The sequence below is a fragment of the Pseudorasbora parva genome, chromosome 20, assembly GCF_024679245.1.
Source record: "Pseudorasbora parva isolate DD20220531a chromosome 20, ASM2467924v1, whole genome shotgun sequence".
Taxonomy (NCBI): domain Eukaryota; kingdom Metazoa; phylum Chordata; class Actinopteri; order Cypriniformes; family Gobionidae; genus Pseudorasbora; species Pseudorasbora parva.
In genome coordinates, this window is record NC_090191.1 from 35,335,078 (window position 1) to 35,355,880 (window position 20,803).

General features: G+C 36.5%; 1 protein-coding gene across 1 annotated transcript; it reads left to right on the plus strand.

Annotated features, from left to right (window-relative positions):
- The first annotated feature begins 7,539 nt into the window (after nucleotides 1–7,539).
- Nucleotides 7,540–20,617, plus strand: fbxo18 (F-box DNA helicase 1). The gene is made up of 22 exons (XM_067428086.1): nucleotides 7,540–7,638; nucleotides 8,637–8,774; nucleotides 9,025–9,183; nucleotides 9,257–9,723; nucleotides 9,874–10,004; nucleotides 10,316–10,448; nucleotides 12,264–12,454; nucleotides 12,610–12,684; nucleotides 13,030–13,112; nucleotides 13,218–13,386; nucleotides 13,495–13,714; nucleotides 13,901–13,988; nucleotides 14,867–14,953; nucleotides 15,130–15,266; nucleotides 15,377–15,473; nucleotides 15,607–15,770; nucleotides 16,409–16,484; nucleotides 16,666–16,869; nucleotides 16,996–17,121; nucleotides 18,533–18,639; nucleotides 18,763–18,897; nucleotides 19,663–20,617. Exons 2-22 carry the CDS (start codon nucleotides 8,756–8,758, stop codon nucleotides 19,828–19,830), a joined length of 3,036 nt encoding a protein of 1,011 aa, XP_067284187.1. The 5' UTR covers nucleotides 7,540–7,638; nucleotides 8,637–8,755; the 3' UTR covers nucleotides 19,831–20,617.
- Nucleotides 20,618–20,803: the final 186 nt, after the last annotated feature.

A 20,803-nucleotide genomic window follows, 5' to 3' on the forward strand; every position in this document is an offset into this window, starting at 1 on the left:
GGCCACTGAATGGAATTAGAAGTTTGCATACAGTCATTGTAAAAACTATAAGCTTGCCCAAACAAGCAGTCATGCGCACGTGGCTGTCAATGCTAAAACCTTAGTTTGATCAGAAGTTTCGTTTTTGTGCACTGTTGTCAGTGTCCCAGTTGTGGGAACACTTGGCAAGCTTTTTTATACAGCCTTTTCCTCTATTATTTTTAGTAATCATCATAAATTAGTTGTCATTTGAAAGCTTAAACAATCAAAACTGTAATGAAATCGGACTTAGCATTTTCATGAAAACAGTCCTTCAAAGGGGATCTGCGTTGTTTTAATGTTTCATGTGGTGCACTTTTAGTATATGGTCATAATTTAGAAATAAAATGCATTTCCCTACCCTGAGTCTAGTCCTCTGATTTAAAATGCTCTGAAGGGGCGTGTCTGCTGTGAGACTTCAGTGAAACGCCCACAGCTGTGATTGGCTGATATTTTGCATATGAATATGTGGAACACTCTTGAAAACTTTTAGAACATTCTTACTTTTACAGCTCTCAAGATTAACTAATCGTAAAATGTGTTGATTATGGCATTATATTTAGATTGTGGTATGAAAGGTTGCATTGTATTATTACCAATAACAGATATGTTGAGCTCAAAAATGAAGCGATCTCGTCGTTGCAACTCAGTTTCTACACACTAACTAAATGCTTTCATCATAACTAACAGTGCAAACACAATAAGAGATTAGTTGATTATTACGGGAGTTCCAGAACTCAGCGACTGGTGAACTTGTACTGTTTGATTGACAAGTTCAGCGATTGCAAAGGGAGTGTTCTTTGATCGCTTTCTACTTATAATTTAGTCACAGTTTAAATAACGGATTATTTTCATCTTACTTAGAGAAACAATGTGAAGTTGATCGTTAAGTCATTGGTTTGGTTTACTGACACAAAGACAAAGAATATCTGACTGGGACATGAATCATTGATATCAGAAATGAATGTCACAGATCAGGCATTAACACAGTTATACTTTACTGTCGAGTCCAAATGGCAAAAGTATGTTTGCAAAGCCTTTGCTGAAATTACGACTGATTAACCAAAGAATCCTGAGTGAAATGTACCGCATACAAATAAAAAAATGCTCATCTGAGACATTCACATTGTTGAACATAAATCAAATAATCACGCATTACGATCCCTTGGAAGGTAATGTTATTTCCATCCTGTATCACTTCTCTCCTCATCATCTCACTAACACACTAGTGGGCAAGGCCAAAGTTGCAATGTGTGAACCATTCACCTATCTATCACACATCCCACAACGAGTCATTCCATGGGCTTGGTAACAATGAAAGCTGCATTTGGACTAACAAGAACGTTTTCTGAAACTTAGTTACAGGACATTCCAGTATGATAAACTCTTACACTGTATGTCAAAGACTTAAAAAAAAAAAAATCTCAGTTCATGACCCTCTAAATCCTTTTTGCGGGCAAATTATAATCAGCTTATATGGCTTTGATTTATGGCTTTGAACTTATAATCAATTTATGATAACATATGGCTTTGATTTTCAAGCAATTGTAGAGACCAAATTATATTGTAAAATTGTATAAAAATTATTTTGGGGAACATATATTCACTATGAGTTTTGCCTCAATAAACTCCTTTTAATAGTTAGGTAGTCTAGTAATTGTAGGCTAGTTGTTAAATTTAGGTATGGGGTAGGATTATGGGATGTAAAATATGGTTATGAACAATAAGGCATTAATATGTGCTTTATAAGAATTAATAAACGGCCAATATGCTAGTATATGCAAGTTAATAAGCAAGTTAATAGTGAGAATAGGTCCCAAAACTAAAATGTTACATGCTTTCACTGCAGCAATAATCTGCAGTGTCTTTAAAAAGAGACTTGCTTTGTATTCATGAACTACAACCAATTAATCTCACATCTATGCCCAAAAAGTGGCTGACGGTTAACAGGTTAAGTAGTAAAAGGAAAGGTTACTAATAACCTCTTTAGAAAGATTGCAGAGTTCACCACCAGTGTCTTGACGCATTTGCAGAAGCAATGAACGTCACAGTCATGTCAGCAGCTGTGGAGTTGTTCAGGCTGTAGTCTTAAAATAATGTTCGAGCCAATGGTTTTCCTCTAGAGCAGACTTTCGATTTATGAGTAAAATAATGGCTTCATGTGGTTAACATTATTTTAAAAAGACTTTCACACTCTGTTCTACAACATAAATTATACCGCAAAAGTTAATTCTCAAACTGTTCTTTAAAAAAGTTAGTTTCTATATAAGGACTATGTAGACCTACCAAATGATGCACTATGTACTAAACCATGTAGTGTATGAATTTTAAAAGGTTATTTTGTCATTCAACATCATAATCGTGTAGAGACCCTTAAAGCTGCGACAGTTGAGTGCATGAAATATCATATAATCAACACTTTGGTGGTATCCGAAATCGCATACTTCCCTAGTTGGCAAAAAACAGTTTACATGTATACTACACACATTCATATGTGGCTGTATAAAGTAATTACTTATTTCTTTATTTATTTTTTCGCCAACTGCAAGTGTCCTTGTTCTATTTGGAATTTTCAGTGAGAACACACTCGCACTATTCAGCTGGGGCAGTACCCTTAAAAGGACAACTTTGTACCATTTTTACCACAAAAAGGTTCATAGTAGTACCTTAAGGTATACGCATTTGTACTCAAAGGTACTACTATGCACCTTTTGGGAGTAAAAAAGGTACAAAGATGTCATTTAAAGGGTAATGCCCCAGCGAAAAGCTGTTGTACCCCTAAAAGTACAATTTTGACACCCTTTTTTTCTGTGTGTAGGCTACAAAACGTCATAGAATAACCAAGTGCTTAAAAACACAAATTAGGACGCACTTTCTTGATCATCCCAGCTAACAGGAAATGTTCTCTTTAACTAACGATTTGGCAAGGTTCACAAATTTATGAGCAAACGTTCTTCCAGTGTTGTTCTTTAATAGCTAATTTTGTCAAAACATTAGCACAAAAACAGTCATGGAACATCTTTGTTGGACTAACATTTTTTAAATGTTCCAACTTGTTTAAAAAGTTTTAAAAAATGGATGCTTTGAATGTTGAGAGAACATTCCAAAATAACAACTTAATGGGAACATTAGAACAATGTTCTTGCAACATATTTTTGTTAGATGCCAAGAACTGATCTTTTTGATCAGAAAATTATATTTAAAATGCAAATTAACTACTTATTTTTAATTTGATCAAATAAAGCCACTTGTGTGGAGGTCATGTGACAATTATGCTGTACTAAACTATTTTAAACTGTAGTATTGTTTGTTTCACAATTTTTTTAATTTTATAAAGGCCTATGTAAATTCTTTAAGAATGTCAGGAAGATCCAGTAATTTAAAAAGAAAAGCATGCACCTCAGAAGTAGATTGAAACTAGCACACGAGTGTGAGAGGGTCTTGAGGAGTGCATGCTAAGACGCACTCTTCCTGAAGGTGATGTCATACAGTCTAGCCACGTGGGAACAAAGCCTGACTCTTAACACACACACACACACACAATCTCTCATCAGGATTCTGAGCAGAGCTGAAGTGTTGGAATCATTCTGCATACGTGCAGCTTCACACGGGCAGGAATTCAGTCACCAGCAGCATATGGAAAAAACGACAAAAAAAAAAACCCAACAGCACAGGGCAGCTATTAATATTATTGCTTGAGTTGAATCCCCCCAAAAAATGAGGTTGGAAAGATTTGGTAGGATTTGGTTAGCATGGTTTGGTAATGACTAAACAATGGCCAAAACTTTCACCAGATGTTCTATATTGCTATAGATGTTTTGAGAAAAAATTTGTTTTGTTTTATAGTCAATACTATTTTAGTGTTTCTACTTCAAATTTTCTCTTTTAACTTACCACTGTTCTGTCATTAATATAACTATACACATGGAACAAATGAGTTACGCAGTTTTAACATTCTAGTAACTAAAATTAACTAACAAGAAAATCTGATTAATGAAGACAAATGTGGTAGTTTTAGCTATTAGTGGTATTCATTTTTTTTTCAGAACTCCGGACTACTAAGAATATACGGGTTCATAATTAATGCAAGTAAAGAATAATGCAGAATTAATTCTAAAGTGAAGATCATGGTAACCCACTAGTAATGGGCCACACGGAATCTGTGGAATTTGCGGAATGGTTTTAAATGTGTTACAAAGATCTAAGAATTTTGGAACTGGAAGCATTACAAATAAAATATAAAATATTCACTTTTATTTAAGGTTTACAATACAACTCCAAATAGAACAACTTGTTTTTTAAACTAAGCTTAATCTATTTTATTGTAGGCTACATCCACTAAAAGCAAGTAAAAATATTGCTTTATCAATTTTATTGTAGACAAATCATCAAATTAACAATTTCATATCATTCAACAATAGAGCAGTATAAATAAATACCTACCAAAGTAAATAAATTAACTAATGTTAATAAATAAGTAATTTTTGTAGACTAATGACGTTTACTTAACCTCTCAGTGCATGTCGATTTTATCTTAGACATTTTAAAGTATCACTCTCTCACCGAAATAAAATTGTGCAGTCTACTAATTAACCCTCACAATCACGCACAGGAAGTGTGTGCTTCTCAAATGATGGACACTACAATCTGAGGAAATCTGCTCAGCTTTCTGCAGAATTCTGCGTGCACAGATTTCATGGGGGCCCATGGATTTGGTATAACACTTGAGTCATTGAATTACTTGTGTTATTTTAAATCCATTGGAATGAATTACTGTATAAAAACCTTACAAAACCTCAAAAGTTTACAATGACTGCTGTCATGACAATGGAGTTATCATGTTTTTCACTTTAGAATACTGTTCCAAATAATAAAGTAGTTTCTTCTGAAGGATGTAGTAATACTCGAGTCATTACTATACAAAACATTTAAAAAGGTTAAGAGACACGTGAAGGCCAAGTGGTAACCCATTGGGAGCGATTGGGGGTTAGGTGCCTTGTTCAAGTATTGTTCAAGGGCACCTCAGTCATTTTCTGACAGTATTGAGAATCACACCCACAACCTTCGGGTTGCCAGTCTGACTATCTAACCATTAGGCCATGAATGGTGACAATGACTTCAGTCATTACTAGGAGGTTATTATGCTTTTTACTTTAGAATACTATTCCAAATAATGAATTCCTTCTAAAGGATGTAGCAACACTTGAGTCATTAGTGGATTATATCTAACATTACCGGCAACAGTATTCTAAAGTATTACCGCCATAAAAGAAGTTCTGAAAAATTGTATTCACTCTTTTCCATTTAATTGCAGTGAATTGGAACAGTACAGTGACCACTGTAGGTGAAGTGAATAACACTGATTATCTCTTCATCATGGCACCTGTTAGTGGGTGGGATATATTAGACACCAAGTGAACATTTTGTCTTTAAAGTTGATTTGTTAGAAGCAGGAAAAATGGCCAAGCGTAAGGATTTAAGTGAGTTTGAGTTTGGGCCAGATTGTGATGGCGACAATCTTCAAAACTGCAGCTCTTGTATGATGTTTCCCATTATGCTGTGGTCAGTATCAACAGTGGTCAAAGGAAGGAACAGTAGTGAACTGGCGACAGGGTCATGGGTGGCCAAGGCTCATTGATGCATGTGGGGCCTGTGTGGTCTGATCAAACAGGCGAGGTACTGTAGCTCAAATTGTTCAAGACCCTGATAGAAAGGTAAATGGTAAATGGACTGCATTTATATAACGCTTTTAACAGACCCTATGGCCATGCATTTGTGGCTGCATATCTGCAGACCAGTGAGGGTGCACATGCTGACCCCTGTCTACCACCAAAAGCACCAACAGTGGGCACATGAGCATCAGAACTGGACCATAGGGTAATGGAATAAAGTGGTCTGGTCTGATGAATCATGTTTTCTTTTACATCATGTGGATGGCTGGATGTGTGTTACTTTCCTGGGGAACACATGGCTCCAGGATGCACTATGGGAGGAAGGCAAGCCAGCAGAGGCAGTGTGATGCTTTGGGCAATGTTCTGCTGGGAAACCTTGAGTATCCCTTTGGACGGTACTTTGACACATCCGACCTACCTAAGTGTTGTTGCAGGCCATGTAGCCTACACCCTTTCATGGAAACGGTATTCGTTGGTGGCTGTGGCTTCTTTCAGCAGGATAATGCACCTGCCACAAAGCAAGAATGGTTTAAGGAGTACGACGAGTTTGAGGTGTTGACTTGGCCCCCGAACTGGCCAGATCTCAATCCAATCGAGAATCTGTTGGGATGTGCTGAATAAAAAAGTCTGATCCATGAAGGCAACTTACAGGACTTAAAAGATCTGCTGCTAACATCTTTGTGACAGTTACCACAGCATCAGGGGTAGTGGAGTCCATCCCTCAACGGGTCCGCAAAAGGGGGACCCATAAAAAAAATTAGGAAGGTCATAATGTTACGCCTGATCTGTGTATATTTCAAGTCTTCAGAAGTGATGTGATAGCTGCCTTCAGTCCCTATTCACTGCATGTTCAAGAGAGACCACAGATTGAACACCACAATGCACATTTCACAGTGCACAAAAGTCACACTTTAACCTCACAAAAAGGCTACACACGTCACTGTCCTTGTGTTCGAATGGTGAAACAAGCCTACGTGCCTGGACAGCAGAATTTCTCCTAATCTTCAGGCATAGACTCAAGACTCGCCTTATCAAACAATACTTTGGACATACTTCAGAAGAAAAAAAAAAACGGTTGACTTCATTTGTATTAACTTGTAGTAGTTTATTTCGTCATGCCTCCTTTTTCCCTGGCAGGAATTGCATGCTTACAAACTGAATTCCACTTTTTTGTGAAAGCTCTGCATCTCTTAAAACATCTTCATCTACACATAAGAGTCTTGTAGTCTAATCTTCAGAATAGCTTTAAGACAGCATGAAGTTCAAGTGCAAAATGAAGCTTTTGATTCATGATTGGAGCAGCCTGGCGATGCAGACAGTATTGCGTGATGATGTCAAAGAGCAAGAACCACCCTTGAACATTTACAGACTGTAAGTGGTGTGTGCACACACTGTATTTAGTATTATTTATACAGCATATAATAGCTTTTTTATATTTTCAGTTTTCATTTTGATTTTAGTTATGTGCTTTTGTCATTTTGTCGAAAATGCTCATTTTTAAAAGTTTTAGCAAAGGCAACACTGACACACATTTTGTTTTATCATATTTCATGGGGACTGTCTCCATATAATTCTGAACAAACTGCAACCTATATTATATCCCCTTACTCTAACTGACCAACAGAAAACGTTCTGCATTTTTACATTTAGTCACTTAGTATGATTAAGCAGTTGTTCTCATGGGGACCAAAACTGTGCCCATATGGACAAGGATTTCAGATATTGCCATTTTTGTGTGGATGTTGTCCCTATAGGGTATACTTGAACCACACACACACACACACACACACACACACACTAGCAGGCTCAGACTAAGATCATTACTGCAAAAACAAACAAGGTCAGTGTACGTTTACAAAGTCCCTCGATTAATGACATGCTCCACGTCTGAGGTAAGGCATTCCCAAATGACAATGTGTAACAACGGCAAGGACCTATTTGCAACAAGGTAAACTGATGTTAATAACAATTTTCGGTTAAACATCAATAAAGTAACTAATGAGTTCACAGTTATGAAAGTGTGTTTTGTAATATAGCCTAGGCTACAGTAAGTAGGCTACATTGTTCACTTACACCAGTAATCAGCTCTTTATCAAATAAGGATTTCCCCATTGCGATTAAAGTTGATAAGCGTCCTCGATTAGGCTACAGCATACAGAGCTGTTCGTTTAATAGTTACAATTTATAGAAAACGGCATAAAAATTATTGCAATATCATTCTTCATTATAGCCTTCAAAATAATAAAATCAAATAGATTTTAACTATGGACTTATTATTGAAAAACGTGATGTTCACAGACGATTTCTATGGAACGTTCTACTGAATGGAGCAGAGGGGGCGGGGCTTAACGAAGCGTTAATTTCTCTCTTTGCTGCCATCTATTGGATATTTGAATAAGACCAGACAAGTTTTTTTTAAAGTATAATAGCAACAAACAGATTAACTAAATACTTACTGAGGTAAAAAACCTGGCCAAATGTGAGGAAAATGCTGAGGATTTCGAATTGTTCCTTGTCAATGCCCTCAGAAAAAACACTACGATAAGTAAGATAAAAGTCCGTTAATTTTTTTTATTTTATTTTATTATTATTACTTTTAAATATTTTAGTAGGCTACATCAAGTTAAACAAAATGAAAGTTAGAACTTTGGCAATTAGATAAAATAAATTAAGCTACGTTTTTTAAATATTACTTTATTTCAGTAGGCGTAGTCAAGTGGTCAGCGTAATCTTGAATGAATCAATGTTTTTTAAAGGGATAGTAGAAAATACACAGCACCACTCTCCACCAATAAATTGCAAGTATATGAATTTACTTTTAAATACTCCGAAATATATTAACCCTGAATGCCGCTTCTTCGGTAAGTTACAGTCACACAGCGCTGTTAAAAGCGCTAAACTTTTAGAACTTTTATTTTGAAATAATGCGTGAACTTTAAATTTTAGGGACGCAGAGCGGAAATGGGACCCTTGTGAAGTTGTTGTTGTTGTTTCGGTGGATGCATTCTACGCAAGTTCAAATATCATAACATCAGTAGGCTGAAGAGGCTCGTCGTCTGCATATCATGGAATCGTCCATGAGAGGTAAATGCTTTCAATTAAAACAATTGTTTTGCACTTTTCTCTTTACGCATCATGTTTGTAAGTTGATTCATTGATTATATGTTTTTAAATAAATGATTACAAGCTCCAATCAGTACTGAGGTCCAAGTTCGTAGTCAGCCCAGACTTTGGGAGTTTTGTCTGTTTTATGTAATGTAAGTTAAATGGCTTATTAACTGTTTAACGTGTTTTAAGTAGGTAATAATGTGTTTAATATGTGTGTGTTCTAAAGGAAGGGCCAAACGCAGGCACCTCGGGCCATCAGAATGTGATGGTCTGGTGCAAAGCAACACAGGGAACCAAGCTCTCACACAGCCATTTAATGTCAACCTCAGCAACAGTCCAAACCGAAGACTTCAGCCTAGGACACCCACTAAAAGAAGCAGACAAGGTATTTATCAGTGTGTTTAGCATTTTCTGCTCAAAACAGTGCTATTTTACCACTTTATCATCTTGCTTTTAAGCTTCAGGTGGTGTGGACCAACAGAGGGGTATCACCGAATTCTTCTCTGTCACCGGAGTCATAAGCACCAGCCCTCAAAAAGGAACCAAGACTCCAGTAAAGGAGGAGAAGGAGGAAGAAGAGGAACCCGTCGGATCTCTTACCCCAGAAGAGGAAAATGTAGAAGACTTTATGGAAGGAATCACTGAGGACATGTTCGACGATGACTTTGAGATGGCGAGTACAGTGGTCAAAAAAGAAGAATTGGTGGAAAAAGAAAAGCAGGAGGAGGACCTGGTTGAAGCCCTTCCTGATGCCCACTACGGGCTGCTGGGAGTGCAGGGAGGTCAGGAGGTGCCCCAGGGTCAGATCCAGGACCTGCCAGAGGAGATCCTCCAGATTGTGTTCGCTCACCTCCCAGCAGATGATCTCTATCGACACATAAGCCTGGTGTGCCATCGTTGGAGGGCCGTTGTCATTGACCCCCAGGTGTGCTGTTGATGCCTTTCAAACTTTACACTTAGATAAAAGTTTATATATATATATATATATACACACACACACACACACACACACACACACACACACACACACACAAACACACATACATATTGTGACATCCCATGGTTTGTTCCTTAGTTTCTACCTTGGAAGAAGTTGTACTGCAGATACCGTAGACGGGAAAAAGAGGCAGTGAATGAAGTGAAGTCTATCCTGCAGAATAATCAAATTATCAAAAAGGAAGACCTCTGTCTTCTCAATATGGTGAGGTAAGAATACACAGCTCAACAATCTGTTGACGCAAAAAAGGGGGGTTCACAACCCCTGCTCTCACACCCTCGAGGGTGTTAGGTGTGACATTAGTACATCGGGGGGTCATCTGTAGTTTAATTATAATGCTGATAGTTTATATTCAAAGTAATTATAGTGCCAAAATGGACAATACAGAAAATAAATAGAAAAAAGGTGAACAGATATAGGGGTAACATAACTAAAATATTTTAACAAAACATACAGGAAAGAATGAATTCACATGTAAAATATGGAATATACTAAATCAAACACATGCATGATTTTCCAGGTACATGTCTCAGTTCAAACACAGTAAACGGGTGAATGTGAAGGACGTGTTGGAGTGTGTGAAAGTACATCGGCTCTACCCACACGCTGAAGGCTGCATCAAAGACAGACTGCCAGACATGGTGGAGGATGAGGTAATGTAAACTCGCAGTTAAAGGAATATATTCATTGAAAAATGAAAAATTTGTCATAATTTACTCACCCTTGTGTTGTTCTGAGCCAGTAAGACTTTTTCATCTTTGGAACACAAATTAAGTTGTTTGGCTATCACCCAGTTTAAAATTAAACATTGGTCTGGGGAGTCTGCTCTGTATTTTCTGCTCCACAAGAGGTGTGATAAAGAAGCATTATTCAAATGACTCCGTATGCAATTGGATAGTCCTTCAACCAATCAGACCACAAAAGCATGATCAACAGGCACCGACCCATTGCTTCTCTATCCGTCATCGTTTTAAACCTGCCAATAGCGCATCAGATGGATAAGCCAGTCTGTGATTGGTTCCCGCAAAAGTGTAACAGAAGAAGTAGAAATTAGTGATGCAAAGTCTGATTCATTTCCGCAAGTCGGTTCTTCTCTTACAGTTCGGCTCAATGACCCGGTTCAAAAAGCTGATTCATAGGTTCCTGACGTCATCATGCAATGATGTCACTATGCATTTTTTTAATGCTTTTTAATACATTTCTCTGTGTCATGTTAAATCAAGGGAACATTCAAATAAAGTAATAATCTTTATCAATGCATAATGAAACAATCAAATAGTTATTTGCGTGAGTGCATTTTCTGATGATTGCCTTTCATTCACTTAATGGTGTTGTGTTCAGTTAATTAATTTATCCTTCGCGTCAGATTCAACTGAAAATTGCGCAACTACAGTACACATTACGGGCACTGATCAACAAACGCGGATATGTTACATGTCTAAAGTAGCTATATAGAAAGAATAATCCTTATAAATAATCTGCAAGCATAATAAATACAGTAAAATTTATGGTTATGCATGTTTTAATAAAATTTTATTTAATAACAGTATTCATCATAATAAGCATATTTCCAGTAGTCTATGTGCCTCAGACATGCATTGTCAACTCAATCACCTTGCCTCGGTAATCCTCGGCAAACTTCAACAGATGTTTGAGCCGCCTCAATCGGTTCTTTTTCAGTCGGACATGCTACTTCGGCTTTTGCTTCTTGCGTCATTAACACAGAACAAAGTTAGATTCAGTTCGATTAGTGAAGTGGCTCGACTGGTTACTTGCTGAGAACCAGCTCAAAAGAACGATTCATTCAAGAACCTAACATCACTAGTAGAAATTCATTTACAGGTTTCCAGACTGAGTTGCAGGGCCAAATCAAATCGCCGGCAGATCAGGCTGGGTTTATGCAGTCTACAAATGAAGTATTAATGAAATCAGAAAGCTTTCTGTCCCTCCATAGACAGCTACACAACTACTACTTTGACGCTTCAAAAAGATGATGAAGAGATCATAAAATTAATATGAATTGAGCAGTTTAGTCCAAATTTTCTGAACAGACACGATGTCTTTATATGATGAACAGATTTAATTTAGGCTTTTATTCACATTTAAACATTGATCAGTGGACATAAACAGAAGCTCAACTGAACCTGCTTGAGGAAGAAAACTCGTTGGTTCTTGCAGAAGTTCAAACGTGCTGCGTAACACAAGAATGAACCTCATTGGTTTTCGCACTTTAAGCGAACATGCTTGAGTTTCCGTTTCCCAGAACCCAGATTCATAAATTCATGAATGTTTATATGTGAAATAAAAGCCTAAATTCAATCTGCTCATCATATATAAAGTGATTGTTTCTAAAACTACTAGTTCAGTGTCTTTTTGTCGCAACAATGTGCTTTAGCATTCTAATTTGCATCAGGTTCCACTTTTTGGACATTTTTAACCAATTAATTTTGTTTCGACTTGTTTTACAGGGTCTAAATCCTTGGTCTACCATGGCCTTGATGTTGATTTTTTCTGACGGAGTAAAGGATGTCTTGGATCTGGTAGCTCTCTTGCGGAGGTCTGGGTGTCTGCTGACAGCAGGAGGAATCTCTGAATACCTGTGGGCCGTCGCGACTTTGCTCCTGGCCATGAGAGCGAATAATATTAACATCAGCAACAGGTGAGAGACAAGGTCCATGTAAGTAGTCCAGAAGATGTTTATTTATTGCAGCTGAGAAGTAAAAAAAAAGGTAATGTGATTAGCAGAGTGAATAGTATTTAACACAAACACTTCTGATCTAAATGATTCTTCACTTTTTGAACCTCCATCTTTAGGTGGCATTACAATATCTTCTATGTGCTGCACTTAATGGAGAACGCACCACCTCCTCCGAGCTTGCATGACAACAGGTAGGATAAGCGCTTTGAGAGCCACTTTTAAAGGTGCTATATAAAATACATTTATTATTATTGTCTGTATATTCATTTTTTTGGATAACAAATCTTTGGGTTCAGGACGATTGTTTAAAACAAGTACAGCCCAGGCCAAAAGTTTGGAGACATTACTATTTGTGATGTTTTTGAAAGAAGTTTCTTCTGCTCATCGAGCCTGCATTTATTTGATCAAAATTATTTTTTAAGATCGACTGGAGTAACGATCCTGAAAATACAGCTTTGCTGAATCTTAAACTATTGAATAGCGCATATAACAAACAATATATGATATTATTGTAATGATCATCATAATTTTTTCAGACAGCTTACCACTCACGAGCAACAGCAGATACTCAACCATGACATCCAGACTCATCACGTTGTTAAAATAATGGCTTTTGCAGGTGAGGAAAAACTATTCTTATTATTTTGCTGCTGAACATCTTTAGTTCAAATAAAGTAAGTAATATAGTATTCTGTTTATATAATCTCATTCTTATTTTTTGCAGGCACTGGAAAGACAACCACACTCGTGAAGTACGCTCAGCAAAGACCACATATGCGCTTCCTCTACCTGGCCTTCAACAAATCCGTGGCGATGCAAGCTCAGCGTTTGTTTCCGCACAACGTCCAATGTAGTACCATCCATTCAATGGCCTTCAGAGCTGTGGGACAGAGGTCGGTATACTGTTCAGACAGCAGAGAAACTATCAGCTATTTTGAAGATTTAATATTTAGTAAGCCTTTATAATAATCCGGATATTTTTTGTCTTTTCTGCTCTGCAGGTATAAAGATATGCGGAAACTGTCCAATAATTTGCAGCCGTTTGATGTGGCATGGGTCTTGCCTAAAGCACATGGGGGATTCGTCAATGCTAAAGTGGTGACACAAACCCTCCACAATTACTGGGCGTCCATAGATCAGCGGGTTGGCCCCCAACATGTTCCATTAGAGTACAAGAACACACATGGCAAGACTGTACAACCAGACGATCAGCAGACAATGGTAAAGTGAAGAGACCCTGTTCTATCAGTTTACATGTGTGAATACAGCTTGTGCTTCTGGGAATGTTGTGTTAAAGGTTACTAAATGATAAAGTCGATTTAAAATTAAAATGAAAGTAGTCTAAAATGAATATTGTGTCAGTAGCAATTTGAGACAAAAAATGCATTAAAAAGTCTGTCTCTTCAGAATTTTGCAGGTATGGCGCAGGATTTATGGGACCAAATGGTAGACCTGAAGTCCAAAAAAGAGAGAGTGTACAACATGACCCATGATGGTAAGCACCAAAATTTGGATATACAGATATTTATTGTATAAACTCCAAATAATATAATTTCCTATCATACTCAGTCATAATAAATCAGTTTTTCTGTTTATTGCTTTACTTAGATTTTCCATCCATCCACCTATCTATCTAATTGTCGGTATATTATATAAACAAACATCAAGATGTGCATAAATTCTAGGGGTGTAACAATATATCGCAATAGAAGACTGCAACAATATGTATCTTGGAAAGTGACGATCTGTATTATGTATATAGTTCACCTTAAATGAAAATTAATGTTAGAAAAAAATTCAAGTTTACAGAGTTTTAGAGTCAGTACTACTATATAAAATAGAGTGGGGGAATATTTGTTGGGCCTGATAATGCCAAATGTCATTATTTAAAATAAACCTAGTCAATGATAATGAGTGCAAGCATATTCATCTAAAATATTTCTGTATTTCCAGTTTCTGAATCATGAATTTTATTATGGTGTCCTTCATTGTCTAATCATTTTCACCCCCAATGTTTGGTATTACATTGGGGGTGGAAATGAATAAATAATGAAAGACATTTAACCTTTTAATCAACAGTAACTGTCTACAGTAAATGAGTTCTGCCATGAAAATTATTTGGTATAATTACCTCCCAGAACTGTTTCACACGATATCTTTCTCAAACACCAGACATCCGACTCTGATTGCAAGATAACATGACATATTTTGTGCCAACTTCCCAAATCACGATTTTGTTCTCTTAAACACACAAGAAGGAATTGCTGCTGCAAATGTTTTAAAATGTTTAAGGTTTTATAATCCAGTTTTCCACATAAGCTATGCTTCCATCTAAAACTTATGTTAATCATTTCTTTTGATTGTTGCAAATAGGATACCTCAAACTCTGGCAGCTGACGAGACCAGAGCTGGACCGGTATGATGCCATATTTATTGATGAAGCTCAAGACTGCACACCAGGTTAAACAAATGACCCATCATTGTTTTGTAAATTCATCCAGGTCGTTTAAGTTAGCTTTACAATGCAGGAGTTTTTGGTTCTGATATTTTCTTAGATTTTATTTTTAATTAAATTTTCACTTTTTTGTAGAGCTGAATTTCTTAATTCTGTTCTGCTTGTGGTCTTGTTTTTTCAGTCATCGTGGACATTATGCTCTCTCAGAGCTGTGGGAAAATCCTGGTTGGAGATCCTCATCAACAGATTTACACTTTCAGAGGAGCAGTCAATGCTTTGCACGCTGTTCCTCACACACACATCTACTATCTCACACAGGTAGGTAAACGCTCACAAGCAAATTCCAGAGACTATTTATAGATAAAGTGTACCTCGCATATTGTGTTTATGGGTAAATGTTCAATTATTACCACTCTTATTTTTCATAGAGCTTCAGGTTTGGCTCCGAGATTGCCTACGTTGGCGCTACAATATTGGACAGTTGTAAAAAAGTGAAGCAGATATTGGTTGGTGGGAATCAGGATGGTAAGTTTAAGAAAGTAAATTTGGGTAGTTCTAATAAAGAGAGTATTTATTTTTAAAAAACCTGTCATTTATTTGATAGATTTTGGATGAAAGTATAAATCAGGCAATATAATAAAAATATGTACATTTACAGGGAGTGTAAGAGGAGAGGACACACACACACTGCAACGTCTGAAGCTGGGACAGAGGCTGTCAGAAGGGAGCGTGGCTATTCTGAGCCGCTGTAACGTCACTGTTTTTAGCGAAGCTGTCCGACTCACAGACATCAACCCCAGCTGCAAGATCTACATTGTGGGAGTGAGTCCATTATGCTTTTTTACACGTCGTTGTTTGAGCATGAAAAAGGTCTGCAAAGTTACAAAGCACAAAGTTACTCAAAAGGGAGTTATTCCCTGTATCAGTTTGCATTGTTTCGGATTCTCAGAAAAGCCTGGAACGTAGCCTTGAGTTTTCTTCTGGGAATGAACACAGCACAATATTCCTCATTTAAACAATTCCCACCTAAATATGCCAAAAAAGGGACAAGGGCTGGTTGGGTTGAGTTAGTAGTGTGTTGAAACTTGCGGTTTTTGTAAGGAGCGTGACCAATCAGAGCGCATTGCACTTTTCTGAAGGAGGGCCTACATAGAGTTTGGATCTAAATAGAGCGTTACTGGTGGACTGGGAAGAGAGTTGCTGCAACAATGTAAAATATTTGAAAAATGTTTTTTTTGAACATTCAAGTAAGAACCTATTCTTGTAGACCCCACAAACTAAATCAAGACTTTGTAACAGGACATAATAGGGCCTCTTTAAATCATTCGACATGACAATAGCAATGTTTATCTTAATGTGTATTTTAAACTTCATATATATTCTGTTCGGCTCTGATTTGTTTTGCACAGAATTTTTCATAAAAATGTATTTGATGTTCAAAACTTTTTTTCTGATTTTAGGGGGTTGAAAACTTTGGACTGGAGAAAATTATGGATCTCTGGGTCCTGATGCAACCAGAGGACAAACGCAAGAATGGTGAGTCACTTTAGCTTTAAAAGGTATTTTATGTTAGTCTCACCGTTTAAAAAAAATATCATAATTGATGGTTTCTGCAGTATTTAAGGTTTTTGCTATGTTATTTTAAATCGTTATTAATATCTTGTTGGATTTTTTTAAGTTTTGTTTTTCTAAAGTTTGGTTTGTCTCTTTACATCAGAGAGGCTCTTGATCAAGGATTTCTTCATCCGAGGTTTCTGCAGGGATAAGATGGGTGGATTCTTAGGTCTGAAGGGATATGCCATGGCCTCAGAAGACCGCGAGCTGGAGGGCAAGCTAGCCGTGGTTGAGAAATACAACAAACGCATTCCAGAGCTGGTTAAACGGATCTATGATCGTGCTCAGAAAAGCCAGCTATGTGCAGGTGGGTCAGACAGAAAGAGAAAAGAAAAAGAAGAGTAAAGCACTGGTTTTGAGGAATACACATTGTAAAATCACTGTATGCATACAGCCCTTATATGCAACCCCTTCATCTCTCTTATTGTGACAGATTATGTCCTTGGTACGGTGCATAAGTCAAAAGGCCTGGAGTTTGACACAGTGGTTGTGACAGATGACTTCATGAAAGTACCATGTGCTCGACACAACCTGCAGAGAGTGGGTGGTTTCAATGCAGGTTTGTGGTAATTTATTGAAAAATCTTTTGTATTTATCATTTGTAGATTAGAGTTAGTATATTATAGTTTTATTTGACAGAAAACAAATATTACAGAAAGCAATATTACTCTCCCACATGATGCTTAAAATGATGTCACATATTGCACAATGAATGTGTCTGTGTATAACAAAATAAAGCCCAGCTCTTAAAGTTATTGCAGTCTCTGTATCGGAGCCTGATCCTGTCTGGGTTTTAGCCAAGTGGCATCTGGTAGATCAAAGTGTACATTTGTGATGATCTGAAATCTGTGGGCATATATCATGGGTTCCATCAATTTTAGCCTGTCAGTTTGATATTCTTAAAAAAAAAATTTTTTTAAAGGCATTAAAAATAAAATAGGAAAGGTGTATTTTTATCACACACATTTCACTGCAATGAGTAAAAAGAATCTTATCCCTTAAAGTTATCATAATTTACTCATCCTGGTGTTGTTTTAATGCCATATGCGCTTTAAAAATATAATTTTTAAAAGATCCTGTTTCGATTTGTCCATATATTGTCCATGAATATATAAATATATATATATTCACTGCCATAGTTTCCATAATGGCAGTGAATAGCAACCAGCATAAAGTTTTTTTTTTTTAAAAGATGCAAAAGTATCACAATGATTCTACATGCTATATATTCCAAGTGTTCTAGGGTAATACAATGTATATTAAATTACAGTTTCATATTTTTGGGGAAAAAACACAAATATGATCTCTTTTCACGCAAAAAACACTGCAGCCCATCTAAAAAAAATAATAATATTTTTTTGGGGGGGATATGAAGTATGCCAAGATTATAATATAAAATATTATTTACTGAAAAAAATCGCCATTTTAAACATAGTATTTAATATATATTATTAAATGCATTAAAATTTGTATTTTGTATACCATATATCTGTAATTTGAGTTAAAAAATCCTTTAAAAAAATAAAGAGATAAGGGCAATAAGTGATGTACGATATCTGATTGTAGTCCTTTAAAAAATCTTTAAAAAGTAGTGACGAGAAAACCAGAAAAATAACACCAGGGTGAGTAAATGATTCACTGACAATTAATGAATGGATAGAAATAGTTAAGGAAATGTATGATATGGAACATTTGACTTTCTCTCTCTCTCTCTCTCTCTAAGAGATGCTTGAAAGAAAAGTGAAGCATACTGGGAAAAATGTATATCTTATCTGAATACAAATTGAGATGTATGCCTTTATTTAGTTTCCTTTTTTTTAAATGTTGAACACTTCTGTTAATCTATGATGATTTTGCCTGATGTCCCTTGGTCTGTCTGTCTTGTTTTCTTTTCCTTTAATTTTTTTTCTTGTCAAAAAAAAAATTGAGTGTTCCAGAAAATTCTAAAAAAATTTACTCTCTGGCTGCAGCAAATGTCCCAGATGACGAGTGGAACCTGTTATATGTGGCGATCACGCGAGCCAAGAAAACACTGTACATTACCAAGACCATCAATAACATCCTCACGTTCCCTGGGGTGAGTTATTGCTGCTGCTGCTTCATTTTCATTCTGACCTTTATAATCCAAAAAACATCCAGATATCATGACATTGAAGCATTTTTATTATCCCTAAGTTTCCTGCCTCTTCCTCTTTCACAGGAGTACTTCCTGAGGTCAGAGCTGACCAGCACCCTGCTGAGTAAAAACCCGTGTCTCGTCTGCTCCATTGATGACTGTCAGAACCACATCACCCCAGACTCCATCCTCAGCATGTGCAGACTCCCTGTCAGATATGTTAGTGTCTCTTTGCTCAACCATTCGTCTGTCTGTTAAAGGAGTATTTCACTTGAGAATTAAAATTTCCTAATGATTTACTCACCTCCATATCATCCAAGATGATGTCATGTCTGTCTTTCTTCAGTCGAAAAGAAGTTCAAGTTCTTGCCAAAAATATTCCAGGATTTTTCTCCATATAGTGGACTTCAGCGAGTTGAAGGTCCAAATTGTAGCTTCAAAGGGCTCTACGTGACCCCAGCCAAGGAATATGTGTCTTAGAGTAACGATAATGATGTAATGATGTTCGATTATTTTAAGTTGAGTTTTAAGGAGTTTTTCGTCCTACCACGATACTCCTGCCTTCATCACACGTGAACTTTCCAACGTGATGACGTAATGTGCGCTGTGCATTGTAGATCAGAGCAAGAAGAGCATTTGTGGTTAAGTTATTTTAAAATCTTTTTTTAGAAAATGACCAATCGTTTGGCTAGAAAAGACTCTTATTCCTCGTCTGGGATTGTGTTGAGCCTTTTGAAGGTGCACTACAATCTGCAATTTGAAGTTGGACACCATTAAAGTCCACTATATGGAGAAAAATTCTGGAATATTTTCCTCAAAAACCTTCAGTTCTTTTCGACTGAGAAAGAAAGGCGTGACATCATCTTGAATGACATGGGGATGAGTAAATTATCAAGACATTTTAATTCAGTAAATGAAGTGAACTACTCCTATAAGAGCAAAAACTCACTTCCTGTATTGATTCATCCAATGTATGTGTTTCAGATGGACAGCGTGGATGCGGGCGGCGTTCTGTGTTTGACCTGTGTTGAGCAGCGTGTGGGACCGACAGCCTTCCTGCTCTCTCCTCCTGAAAGGGTCAGATCCATGACCTATACCAATGAAAGAATGGAGCTGCCCATCAACGTCGCCATGCTGTTATCTTTACTTTAAACGGCATCGTGTGTTCGCATCATATAAGTGGCCTTTTGCCTTTGTCTCTTTTATGGTGCTTTTGCAGATTCACGTTTGTGGATTAATCTAGTCTGCATCTTTTTTACTTTTATTTAAAAATGTTCAGTAACCATTTTAATACTTATTTAAAAAAAAGATTTACTTTTTTTTCATCTGCAAATGTTTTTATTTTTTTTATTTTACAGGTTTTCCCACATTGTGACTTGCCCTTTTCTGGAATACGATAAACATTGACGTCACTGTTTTTAGGTGGAAAATAGGCAGTGTGTCTTTTTCTGGCAGCTTTAGAAGGGCATCATCAAGCCTTTTGATATCTACAGTATTACAGCTGTTGTAAATGACACAATAGTTGATGAGGAACACTAATGTTTAAGATTGTGTTTATGTCTGTAATTGTCATGTCAGTGATGTGTGGGAAGAAAAATAACCATTCCTATATATATACTGTTTCACATAAAGATGGTTGGTGTAATAAACTAAATCCATTGTCTAATCTTTTTTTTCCAAATAATTTTGTTTTTTTGTTTAACTATTTGAACAAGCATGATCATAATTTGTCGTCTATAATTGTTTGACCAGAAAACAAATTGACCATTTGGGGGAAAAATGTGTGTTGTATAATTGTATAAAACAAATTGTTTTTGTTTCATAACTTTTTTTTTTTTATTCAAAGTGATTTGAGAATGTATATGTATGTTGCATTTCTAAAACTTTTTTGTTTTTTGTTTCATAAGACGTTTTTTATCCAAAGTGATTTGTTTGAGAATGTATACAGACTTACTAAAGTACCCAACAAACACATCTCAGCAAAATGCAGTGTTTTTCTTTAAGCTTCTGAACTTTATTGGACAAAAAAAAAAAAAACTCTGTGTGGCGTGTGCAGCTTGGCGTAGTGAAACATTAAGATAATTATTTATTTTTTATTAAATTAATAAATAAAATAACCATTCAT

Excerpts from the sequence above, each read along its gene's own strand:
- fbxo18 (XM_067428086.1), top strand. Across the intron at positions 13,715-13,900 it reads CAGACGATCAGCAGACAATG|AATTTTGCAGGTATGGCGCA; the intron begins GTAAAGTGAAGA and ends CTGTCTCTTCAG. Across the intron at positions 18,640-18,762 it reads ACATCCTCACGTTCCCTGGG|GAGTACTTCCTGAGGTCAGA; the intron begins GTGAGTTATTGC and ends CCTCTTTCACAG.